At 41.0% G+C, this 13,077-nt stretch overlaps 1 protein-coding gene across 1 annotated transcript in view; it reads left to right on the top strand.

The window, feature by feature from the left end:
- MYG1 (MYG1 exonuclease) overlaps positions 1–13,077 on the top strand; it is a 51,877-nt gene that overhangs the window by 20,894 nt on the left and 17,906 nt on the right. The window contains exons 4-5 of the mRNA XM_077483854.1: positions 8,244–8,393; positions 10,917–11,039. Of these exons, the coding sequence (XP_077339980.1) occupies positions 8,244–8,393; positions 10,917–11,039 (273 nt within the window). The remainder of the gene's footprint in view (positions 1–8,243; positions 8,394–10,916; positions 11,040–13,077) is intronic.

Here is a 13,077-nt window from a genome sequence, read left to right as displayed (position 1 = left end):
CATCGGGGAAATTCCTTGTTGACTCTTTCCCCCAGGAAGTTGTCTTTTTAGTGGTTATTACATCTGCCAGGAGGGTTTCTGAGTTGGTTGCATTGTCTTGCAAGTCGCCCTATCTAGTTATCCACAAGGATAAGGCGGTGCTTCGTCCGCAGCCCTCTTTGTTTTATTTTTTTTTTATTTTATTTTTATTATTTTTCTTCCAAAAGGAGTTTCGGCTTTTCATCTCAACGAGGACATTGGGGGTTATTTACAAAAGGCAAATCCACTTTGCACTACAAGTGCACTAGCTGTAAATTGGGGGGGTAGATATGAAATCGGAGGGGAAGCTCTGCTGATTTTATCATCCAATCATGTGCAAGCTAAAATTAAGTTTTTTTTTATTTTCCTTGCGTGTCCCCCTCGGATTTACAGAGACTGCACTTCCAAGTGCACTTGTAGTGCAAAGTGGATTTGCCTTCTGTAAATAACTCCCATTGTGTTAACATCCCTTTTGTCCTAAGCCGACACATCCAAAAGAAGTTGCCCTATACTGCCTGGATGTGGTCCAGGCTCTAAGGGTATATCTGTCTGCTACGGCTCCCTTCCGGAAGTCAGACTGTTTTGGTGACTGGTCCGAAGAAAGGTCTAGCGGTCTCGACAACCATTTCCCAGTGGATCAGACAGTTCATGGTCCAGGCTTACACCTTGAAGGGGCAGGTGTCCTCCTTCCCTGTCACAGCCCATTCCACCACTGCAATTGGGACCTCCTGGGCTTTCCGACATCAAGCGTGTTTCCCAGGTGTGTAAGGCTGGTCATCCGTTCACGCTTTTAAGAAATTCTACAAAGTTAATGTAAGCGCGAGCTGTGTCCGTCAATGACCGAAAGAGAAAATGGTATTTTTGTACTCGCCATAAAATCCTTTTCTCTGGAGTTTGACGGACACAGCACCCACCCCTCCTATTTTTACGTTGTACTGCTTGTTGATGTACTGAGCTACAGGAAGAAGGCTGAGGGGTTATAGCCAGAGGGACCACCCCCTGGGCAGAACTATGCCGTTCTGCTGTTTTTTTACATTTTCTGCCTAATCCTCTCCTGAAGGTGGTGTGATAACCCTATGGTCAAGATTTAAAGGAGCTGTGTCCGTCAATGATTTTCAGAGAAAATAATTTTACGGTGAGTACAAAAATCCTATTTTTCGCCATTTTGCTGATCAAGGAAAAAGGAGCCAAAAACACAGCGCTTTTTGCCACAATTTTACTGCGTTTATAGTGTGTGGGTATGTGTTTTTTTTATTATTATTTTTTTGGGGGGGGGGGGGGGTTTCCATGTTTTTTATTTTATTTTTCTCCCCTCCCCCCCATAGGTCATGTGACTCATGTATCACGGGTGCGTTAATGATATGTTCTTGCTGCATTTTCAATGTGGAGGTGCGTTTTTGGTGCAACCAAATGTGCAGCAAGCAAGATTTTTAACACCACAAAGGAAGCGCAACGGACCAGTGAATATATGCAATTTAAAGGGATGCATTTTAATTGAGCTTTTCTTGCACAAAAGGTGCCGATAATGACTGACAAATTAATTTCAATTCATAATAATATATATATTAATTTTTGGTACCGTCAATACAGGATGCACTTGGTCGAAAAACTGAAATTTAGTTCTGATTTAGCCTCTAGTTTTCATGCGTGTCGGTTTTGTGCCCTATTCACATGTTCATGGTGTGTGTTTGTTTTTTTTTGTTTTTTTCCCAGTGCAGAAAACTGCATGTTGTGGTGTGAACAGGGCACATTTTATTCTGTAGGACCTCTGCTAAAAAAAATTTAAATAATTAAAAAAAAAAAAAAAAAGGTTTGGGGTTTCTAAGTAATTTTCTAGAAAAGACACTGATTTTTACATGAGAAGTGTCAGAATTGGCCCCTAAGCAAGTGGATAATGTCGGCTGCTTTACACAATGAATTTTTTTTTTTTTTTTTTTTTTTTCCTGATGCTGTATTGAGTTGCGGTGCATGGCATTGGAAGGAAAGAATCACATTGTGGTACATGTGACCCGGCGCATCACGAATCACGGTAAACGGCCGCTCATCGCGGCCGTTTACCACGTGATCGCTCCGTCAAATGACGGAGTGATCACTTGTAAACAAGCCGGCGTCATGTTATGACGCCGGTTCCTCCCTCCCCCTCTCTGTACCGATCGGTACAGCGGAGGGGGAAGAGATCGGTGTCAGCAGCGATGTGGGCTGCATCTGCAGTGCCCACATCGCTGCTCACCGAAAATTAACCCCTCAATTCCCTGCAAATACTCTGCATTACTCTGCAATTCCCTGCAAATACTCTGCATTACTCTGCAATGCCCTGCAACACTGCAACACTCTGCAATGCCCTGCAACACTCTGCAATGCCCTGCAACACTCTGCAATGCCCTGCAACACTCTGCAATGCCCTGCAACACTCTGCAATGCCCTGCAACACCCTGCAACACCCGCCGATACCCTGCAACACCCGCCGATACCCTGCAACACTCTGCAATGCTCTGCAACACCCGCCGATACCCTGCAACACTCTGCAATGCTCTGCAACACCCGCCGATACCCTGCAACACTCTGCAATGCTCTGCAACACCCGCCGATACCCTGCAATGCTCTGCAACGCCATGCTCTGAGATACCCAGCCATAGTCGGTGATACCCTGCAATACCCAGCCATAGACATCTCCCGCCGCCCTCCGACCTCCGGTGCTTCTACCGAATCGCTAATACGATCAAAGCCAGAATCTTTTTTTTTTTTCAGGCTTCCCAGCTTAGAGGTGAGATGTGGGGTCTTATTGACCCCACATCTCACTGTAAAGAGGACCTGTCATGCCATATTCCTATTACAAGGGATGTTTACATTCCTTGTAATAGGAATAAAAGTGATCAAAAAAATTATTTTTGGGGGAAAAAATGTCAAACTAAAATAAATAAAGTAAAATGAACAATAAAAAAAAATGTTTTTTTTTAAAGCGCCCCTGTCCCCATGTGCTCGCATGCAGAAGCGAACGCATGCGTAAGTCCCGCCCACATATGAAAACGGTGTTCAAACCACACATGTGAGGTATCGCTGCGAACGTTAGAGCGAGAGAAATAATTCTAGCCCTAGACCTCCTCTGTAACTCAAAACATATAACCAGTAAAAAAAAATTTAATCGTCGCCTATGGGGATTTTTAAGTAGCGACATTTGCCGCCATTCCACGAGCGTGTGCAATTTTGAAGAGTGACATATTAGGTATCTATTTACTCAGCGTAACTTCATCTTTCACATTATGCAAAAATTGGGCTAACTTTAATGTGTGTTTTTTTTTTTTTTTTTTTTTTTTTTTTTTTTTTTAAGCACAAAACTTTTTTTTCCAAAAAAAGCATTCGAAAAATTACTGCGCAAATACCGTGCGAGATAAAAAGTTGCAAAGACCACCATTGTATTCTCCAGGGTGTTTGCTAAAAAAAACATATATAATGTTTTGGAGTTCTATGTAATTTTCTAGCAAATAAATGATGATTTTTACATGTAGGAGAGAAATGTCAGAATTGTCCTGGATGCTCCAGAACACCTGATGGCGCTCCATGCATGTTGGGCCTCTGTATGTGGCCACGCTGTGTAAAAGTCTCACACATGTGGTATCACCATACTCGGGAGTAATAGCAGAATGTGTTTTGGGGTGTAATTTGTGGTATGCATATGCTGTGTGTGAGAAATAACCTGATAATATGACAATTTTGTGAAAAAAAAAAAAAAAAGTAAAAAGAATCTTGATTTTGCAAAGAATTGTGGGAAAAAATGACAACTTCAAAAAACTCATCATGCCTCTTACTAAATACCTTGGAATGTCTTCTTTCCAAAAAGGGGTCATTTGGGGGGTATTTGTACTTTTCTGGCATGTTAGGGTCTCAAGAATTGAAATAGGCCGTCAGTCCTTCAGGTGTGATCAATTTTCAGATATTGGCACCATAGCTTGTGGACTCTATAACTTTCACAAAGACCAAATAATATCCACCAATTTGTACTTATTTTTACCAAAGATATGTAGTAGTATAAATTTTGGCCAAAATTTATGAAGAAAAAATTACTAATCTGCTAAATTTTCTAACAGAAACAAAGAAAAATTCTTTTTTTTACAGAATTTTCGGTATTTTTTATTTTATAGCACAAAAAATAAAAAACCCAGCAGTGATTAAATACCACCAAAAGAAAGCTCTATTCGTGTGAAAAAAAGGACAAAAATTTCATATAGGTCCAGTGTTGCATGACTGAGTAATTGTCATTCAAAATGCGAGAGCACCGAAAGCTGAAAATTGGTCTGGTTATTAAGGGTGTTTAAGTGCCCAGTGGTCAAGTGGTTAAAGAAAGTGGAAAAGGAAGTGTAGCGCTTAAAAAAATAAATAAAAAAATAACAAAGTGCATCAAAAAATGTTCGATCGTTCAGCATAAAGTCCATTTAAAATGTCTTCATATATGGAAGGAAAAAGAGACCATCAACCAATAGTACTGACTCTTACCATCAGTGTATAAGGTATACACTTTTAACCACTTGAGACCCGCAATACGTCTATTGACGTCATGGGGTTTCGCTGGTTATATCTAAATGATGCCTGAGTCCACAGACATCATTCAGATATTGCCGTTTTCAGCCGGCGATTCCCTACACCATAAGAACAATCATAGTGGCTGTTCCGCTGCTTGATCGTTCTTACGGGCGGCGGGAGGGGACGCCTCCCGCCGCCCTCCGGTGCTTGTACCGACTCACCGTTTCCATCGGTGAGTCGGTCACAGGATCCGCCGGCCCCAGCATGTGATCATAGAGATTTCCGGCGGACTAGATTGTCCCCGGAGTCTCTATGATCGTTCGGAGGCTGGGCGCGATGTTATGACATCACGCCCGGCCTCGGTATTCAAATTAACGGCGCCAATCTGGCTAGGAACCCAGGATCGTTTTTTTTTTTTTTTTTTTTTTTTTAATTCTTCCCAGCCTATAGGTGAGATATGGGGTCTTATTGGCCCCATATTTCACTGTAAATAGGTCCGATCGTGCCATATTCCTATTACAAGGGATGTTTACATTCCTTGTAATAGGAATAAAAGTCATCAATTTTTTTTTTTTTTTTTTTTTTTTTTTTTAAGTGTAAAACTAAAAAAATAAAATGAACAATAAAAAAAAAAAAAAATTTAAGCGCCCCTGTCCCCGTGAGCTCGCACACAGAAGCGAACGCATACGTAAGTCCCGCCCACATATGAAAATGGTGTTCAAACCACACATGTGAGGTATTGCCGCGAACGTTAGAGCGAGAGCAATAATTCTAGCCCTAGACCTCCTCTGTAACCCAAAACATGTAACCAGTAAAAAATTTTAAAGCGTCGCCTATGGGGATTTTTAAATACCAAAGTTTGGCGCCATTCCACGAGCGCGTGCAATTTTGAAGCGTGACATGTTGGGTATCTATTTACTCGGCGTATCCTCCTCTTTCACATTATGCAAAAAAATTGGGCTAACTTTACTGTTTTTTTTTTTTTTTTTTTTTTTTTTTTTTTTTTTTTTTTTTTTTTTTAGCATGAAACTGCTGCGCAAATACCGTGCGAGATAAAAAGTTGCAATGACCGCCATTGTATTCTCTAGGGTCTTTGCTAAAAAAACATAATGTTTGGGGGGTTCTATGTAATTTTCTAGCAAAAAAATTAGAAATTTTACATGTAGGAGAGTAATGTCAGAATTGGCCTGGGTCTGAAGTGGTTAAATGTACTGAATAGCGGCACAATCGATCCTTCCCGCAAACACTGTTCCACTCCACATGCGGTTAAAGCTTCTCCACCTCATGTAAGATCATTAAGGGTAAGGAAATCACTCCACATCCCAGAAAAGACCTACTACAGGCAAGCTCCAGCATTCACCTCATTGAAAGTCCCAGGTCAAAATTCGGTGTGTTTTTATTGTGTGTGTGTGTGTGTGTGTTTTTTGTTTTTTTTTTGGGGGGGGGGGGGGGTGGAGCTGTGTCACCGGTGGTACTAGACCATTTTTACAGTCTGTAAGGAATAAAGATTACTAATGTAAATGTGGATTAGGACATGAAAAGAACAGAATGGTAAAAAGTCTGTTTTTGGGGCACAGAAGATAACGTAGTGTCCACCATTAGAGGGGGAAAAGGAAGAAATGGTCTGGTGCCACTAGTGATGCACCTTCATCCCCATATACAGTCAACCAAAAAATGCAGAATTTTGCCCTGGGACTTTAAATGGGGTGGATGCTGGAGCTTGCCTGTAGTAGGTCTTTTCTGGATGTGGAGTACATGTAGGTGTTCTGTACATTGCCTGTAAAAACATAATTTCCTGATTGGCTCGATTTTCCCAAATGGGAAAATGCTGATCAAATGTTTTTTGATTAACTTGATTGAAAAAAGGTAACTCCACTTTTTTTTGAGGGGGGGTGGAAACCATTCACCTCTGGGTGATCTATGTACATTGCAAAGATTTTGACAAACTGTGTTGCAGATTCCTACCTTTTTGTTATTGTGAAGAAAGCACTGTCTGTGCCCCTGTGCTGAGTCTAATGGGAATGGTTTCATAATTTATTGACCAGCTGCTTCAGAATCGGGGCTCTAATGAGGAAAGTTGCAGGATTTCCAAACAAAAATTAATCTCTTGTTGCAGAGGATGCCAGAAATCTGACTTGGTGAGCCAATCGCGCAAGCAGGTTTTCTGCGGGCAATGTACAGAACACCTATATGTAGCCATATAGTATTGCACTTTACAGAAAATTACAGAGCTGCAGATTGAAAAGGAAAGGTAATTTTTTTTAATAACATTCAATTACAATATGACTTGTGTCGTAATTGTATGTGGTGTTGTTTTATTTTTTCTGGTTTTTTTTTTTCCCATGAAAGTGGAGTTACCCTTTAGCTATTATTTGAATGGGACTTCTTGTTACATTGGGCATTAGTTTTATTCTCCTGGTGTGTCCCCCCCCCCTTTTCTTTTCAATTTCTGCACTTTTACATGTGGCAAACGTTTAGATTCTCATTTTTGGCAGCGTGGCCTATATACCATATTTTTCGGACTACAAGACGCACTTTTTTTTTTCCCTGGAAATATGGGGGAAAATGTCCCTGCATCCTATGGTGTGTATATACGATTGGCAGCACCCCCTGCCACCGCTTGCATCACCTCCCACAGCCACCACCAGAAGAGAGGAGAGCGGGGACATGATTCAAAACCCCCACCACCCCGGGAGAGTGCATAGGGTGCACCGGACACGATGTGATCGCCCCATCAAATGACGGAGCGATCACTTGTAAACCGGCGTCATGATGACGCTGGTTCCTCTCTCCCCTCTGTGTACAGATCTGTACAGTGGAGGGGAGAAATCGGATGGCAGCAGCGCTGTGGGCTGCATCTGTAGTGCCCACAGCGCTGCTCTGTGACAAGTGCAGTCACAGCCATCCCTAAATACTCTGCCATACCCACCCTGCCAATACCTGGTGATACCCGGTAATACCCAGGCATACTTGGCGATACCCAGCCATGCTCAGCCAATATTACAGTGGGGAAGATGACGTGGATATTACAGTGGAGACTATATGGTGGTGGAATTTTCACAGGTTTTTGCAAATTCAATTATGAAATTCTGAAAAATTATCCGATCCGTGACTCTGATCCGAAGAACGTTTCGTTCCGTGCGTTTTTTTTTTGATCCATTGCACCATAGTGGCCTAATGGAGGAGGGAGAAGCGCCAGCTGTCCCTCAGAGTCTGGCACCATAGAGGCAGAGAAACGCAGGGCCGGACAGGAGTGGCAGGAGTCGGCTGCCAGAAACAACGGACGGACCGAGGACAGGAGGAATAGGCAGGCCGCTGGGATAACATCAGGTAAGGCAATGGTAACTCCATTTCTATGGTAATGGTCACTCTGCATTTCTGTGGTAATGCACACTCTGCATTTCATGGGCACTGGAAAATATTTTGGTACACCATTTGGATATATATATAAATTTTATATATACATTTTTTTTTTTTTTTTTTTTTTTTTTTTTTTTCAACCTCTAAAACCTAGGTACATCTTATGGAGTGAAAAATATGGTACTCGTTTATAGGGTTGATGAATGTGGAAGTTAGACACATTTTGAAGACTACAGCACCCTAATCACATTCATCTGTGTTCTTTTCTTTTCCCTTTTTTTATTTTTTGTCTGTGGCACAGAGCGTTCTTTGTTTTAAGGTCTAAACATCCTTTCTTTCTTTCTCAGATGTATGAAAACTTTGTTGAAGAAATTGATGCGGTTGACAATGGCATATCACAGTTTGATGGGGAACAGCGCTACAACATATCCACTACTCTAAGTTCCAGAGTGGCACATCTCAACCCACGCTGGAATGAACTAGAACAGGACACAGAGGTAATAAGTAGACCACAGTAAGATTTAAATCTCAGCAAAGCCTCCCGACCTATTCATTTATTCACTAGGAAAGGTCTATACAATTTGCATGTTTCTGGCAGGTAGCTAGCTATTGTTCGCTCAAGGTGATTCTAGCATAAGGGGCACCTGCTGAAGGCGTAGACATGCACATATGTACAATACAATTAAGCCTTTCTGTGCAGAACACTTCTTGAAATGTTCTTTTGTTGGTTGGTCCACTCGCACCTTTGTGTGGGTGAACACTATAGCGCAGGTATGTTTTTAGGTTTACTTTTATATGTGCTTTGGGATGACAATGTATCGTAGCTCATGTGTACTGTGAATTCCCTAATGTTATGGTAATGTGTTGTAACACATGTTACTGAAATGAAAAGGTGTGACTGAAGCTTTATTACACAAAATGTAAATGCAGAACAATAGACAGAGTTGTAACTTTACAGTTGCCCAATACCTGATGGGGCACCTTGACTGATGAATGGTGTGTGTGTTTTTTTTTTTTTTTTTTCTCTGAGAAAGCCTTTAAATCTGTTAATGCAGTTGGGTATTGCTTATATTCATTTTTGAAACTCTACTTTTCTCACCCAAAATAAATAAAAAAATCTATGTCTATTTTGTACATCGCAAGCATTTTACCAAAGGTAATTGTTCTTGCTGTGAAATCTTACACATTCATTGTGTTAGCTCCCACCATGTGCGCTTATGAGTGTCTATGTGCAAACCTGTTATGGTTCAACCCAATGTTGTAATTTAAAAAAAAATCACACGACCAGAAAGCATATCTGAGGGTGCTCTGCACACACTATACAGAGTGTGCCTACTGTTTCAATGGATACAAGGAAGCAACATATTTGTAGAACTAGTGCAATATTGTAGGTGGCTATATAGAAATGTTTTCTTTACTGTATGATTGCAGTGTGTTGGGGGGGGGGGGGGGGTGTAAAATATATATAATGTGTATGTGTGTGCACCCCTCAGTTTTTTGTAAATATTTTATTATATCTTCTCATGTGACAACACTGAAGAAATGACACTTTGCTACAATGTAAAGTAGTAAGTGTACAGCTTGTATAACAGTGTAAATTTGCCATCCCCTCAAAGTAACTCAAAACACAGCCATTAATGTCTAAATTGCTGGCAACAAAAGTGAGTACACCCCTAAATGAAATGTCCATATTGGAACCCATTGAGCTGCAGCATAGTGGCCAAGGCCATACAGTGGTTTAAGAGGACAGGTTCCACTCAGAACAGGCCTTGCCATGGTCGACTAAAGAAGTTGAGTGCACGTGTTCAGCGTCATATCCAGGAGGATGTCTTCGGGAAATAGATGTATGAGTGCTGCCAGCATCGCTGCGGAAGTTAAAGGGGTGAGGGGGTCAGCCTGTTAGTGCTCAGACCATACTCTGCACACTGCATGGCTGTCATCCCAAAAGGAAGCCTCTTCTAAAGATGATGCACAAAGTACACAAACAGTTTTCTAAAGACAAGCGGACTAAGGACCATCAGATGGTGTCAAGCGCATGTGCCGCAACCAGGTGAGTCAAAAAGACAAGTGTGTCTTGCCTGGAGTCAGGCATGGAGGTGGAAGTGTCATGGTCTGGGGCTAAATGAGTGCTGCTGGCACTGGGGAGCTACAGTTCCTTGAGGGAACCAAGAATGCCAACATGTACTGTGACATAGAGAAGCAGAACATGACCCCCCCCCCCCCCCCTCGGACACTGGGCTGTAAGGCAGTATTCCAACATAACGACCCCAAACAAACCTCTAAGCCAACCACTAAAGAAGCTGAGGGTAAAGGTGATGGACTGGCCAAGCATGTCTCAAGACCTAAACCCTACTGGGCATCTGCGGGGCATCCCAAAACAGAAGGTGGAAGAGCGCAAGGTCTCTAACATCTACCGTGATGTTATAAAGGTGTGGAAAAGGACTCCAGTGGCAACCTGTGAAGCTCTGGTGAACTCCATGCCCAAGAGGGTTAAGGAAGTGCTGGAAAATAATGGCCCACACAAAATATTGACACTTTGGGCCCCGATCTTGACATTTTCAGTTAGGGGTATTCTCACTTTTGTTGCCTGTGGTTTAGACATTAATGGCTGTGTGTTCTTTTGAGGGGACAGAAAATTGACACTGTTACACAAGCTGTACACTCACTACTATATTATTATTATTATTATTATTATTATTATTATTATTATTATTATTATTATTTTTTATTTTTTTTTTTTTTTTACATTGTAGCAAAGTGTAATTTCCTCAGTGTTGTCACATGAATAGATAAATATATATAATTATTTCACATATATAAATGCATTTTTTTTTTCCCGCATTCCGCTTTCATCTAGTGCAGCGCATTGATGTGAACTGGGCTAGTTGGAAGCAATGAATTTCAGTTAGTCATTGTATTGATCAGACTTGGTATGGAGGTGGCCCTTAAATGGTCAGGTAACCAATAATTTACAAAATGGGAGCAATTTTATGATTTATTTTCCAAATTATGCCTTGCAGGTGGGCTTTAAAAAGGCTATGGAATTGGCTGGAACAGAGTTTGTGTCTCGTCTGGACTTTTATCATCGTTCCTGGCTACCAGCTCGTGCTCTGGTTGAGCAAGCCATCAGAGAGAGACTACAGGTTTAGTACATAAACTGTTCTGCAGTTGGGGGGGTTTAAGAGTATATTTCACTTTGTGGTTTACAGGGCTTCTCTCCTGATTAAAGAAGCTACACATACAAAAGAAAAACGAAAGCCTAGTGCAGTAAAACACATATGTAAAGTGCGTTCACAAACACCAGTGGTATTCAGGTATCTGCAACTAGAATGAATAAAATCAGATTCTAGAAAAAAATAACAGTACTAGCCTGCAGTGGGGCTGCCAGAGTAGTAACACTCTTAAATTCTCTTTTACAGACCCTGCTTTTTGGTGGTGGTGGCTGCATCCTATTAGATAGGAAACATTGCACAGGTTCTGACATGTTAAGATGGCAAGCCCAATATTGTAATTATACAGGACACAGGCAGAGTATTCATGAACCATAAGTTAATTCCATGTGCCCTAAGGTGATCAGACACTGGTAAAGCTTGAGGACACTCCCCCTGGTTGCCTGGCTTTAACCCAGAGTCCTCCGTTTGTGCTACTGTCTGAAGATGATGGAGTTTTTTTATTTTTTTTATTTATTTATTTTCCTTCAGAGAGAAAATTGGCATTAGCTTAAGTAGTTTGTTTTTTCTTTAATAATCTTTTGATTTTCTTTAGTCAACACCTCCCTTTCTTCTAATGCCTACATAGATGTGTATCCGGGTGGGCACAACCTTTATAAAACTGAGTCGTTCCCAGCTCACAAGCTGTAATGTCACTTTGGGCACTGAATCCTGCATGTGCACTCACCTTGACAATTGGTGCAAGGTGTTAGGAATTTTTTTTTTTTTTTTAACAGTCCAGCACCGTGGACTGGTAAGGCAGTGTTCCACTGTATATCTGACCTTTTTTTCTGTAAAAATTGAGCTATGTTTTGAATGTATTCATTTCCCAGTGTAAACTTTTCAAACTTTCACCACAAGGATTCAGTCTACGACTTAATTCAGCTATCTTCGTCCAAAGCAAAACAAAAAATGCCACCCCTCTCATACTCTTGTTTGTCAATTAGGGTCTGATCCCAATATGAAAGTCCAAGAAGATGCATAAGGAATGAAGAGGATGTTAAAGTAGTATTGAAGGAAGCGGCAAAAGATCTTATTCCTCAGAATCTCACTTTATTTAAAAATATATTAAGGAGAAAGGGAAAAAAAAGTTCCAAAGGGATAGGTTCTTTCCAGCTTAAGCAGCGCTAAAAGAACACACACATAGAAAAAATAAAAATTTCAATAATATTGCATATGAGCAAAGCACTTTAAAATATAAAAATTGTGACAGTCCAGGTGTTGAGTAATTTCTCATATTAAGACAATTCATATTATTGAAGCGATGTTCCACCTTCACCACACATTGATTCCACTCTCTCTATAGGAATTGCACTCATCGGACTCTTAATTGTCAATCGCCTTAGTGAATAAATCCAGATTTGTCTCAGGAACTAAAGGACATCAATGTGCGATTTCAGTAATGATCAAACTGACAGAGATATGGCCTCCTCGTCCTGAACATTCCAGACTCAAACACACCCGCAATCCTCTTATTCCACTCAAGCATATAGAAGCCTCATAGTGTGAAATTGCAAACTTTTTTATTGTCCCAAACACCCAACCCTTAAGCTATTGCACTTACACAAAAATATATTTAAAACCAGCATTCAGGTAAATAGTGCACTGCTGGTGAAAACAGTTCCGACAATCTCGCCACCTCAAAAGGAGACGATCATTCGTGGTGGTTCCCGGGAGAGACTCGGAACAAATCCCCAATGCAGCAAGCCGTCTGGTCTCCCCTAGATGTGTTTCAACACCTATTGACTGAATATTGAAACTCGTCTAGGGGAGATCTAGGGAATTGACCCCAGATCTCACTGTAAAGACCTGTCAAGCACTATATTCCTTTTACAAGGGATGTTTACATAACTGATTAAAAAAAAAAGTAGAAAGTGTCAAAATAGAAAAATAAAAGTAAAAATTTTTTTTTAAAGCATCCCTGTCCCCGCTTGCTCGCTCGCAGAAGTGAAAGCTTATGTATGTAGTGCCC

The sequence above is a fragment of the Lithobates pipiens genome, unplaced genomic scaffold (genome assembly GCF_037356315.1).
Source record: "Lithobates pipiens isolate NorthernLeopardFrog02 unplaced genomic scaffold, aLitPip1_a1.2 Scaffold_16, whole genome shotgun sequence".
In the NCBI taxonomy this organism is placed as follows: domain Eukaryota; kingdom Metazoa; phylum Chordata; class Amphibia; order Anura; family Ranidae; genus Lithobates; species Lithobates pipiens.
This window is presented reverse-complemented; position numbering and strand designations above follow the sequence as displayed.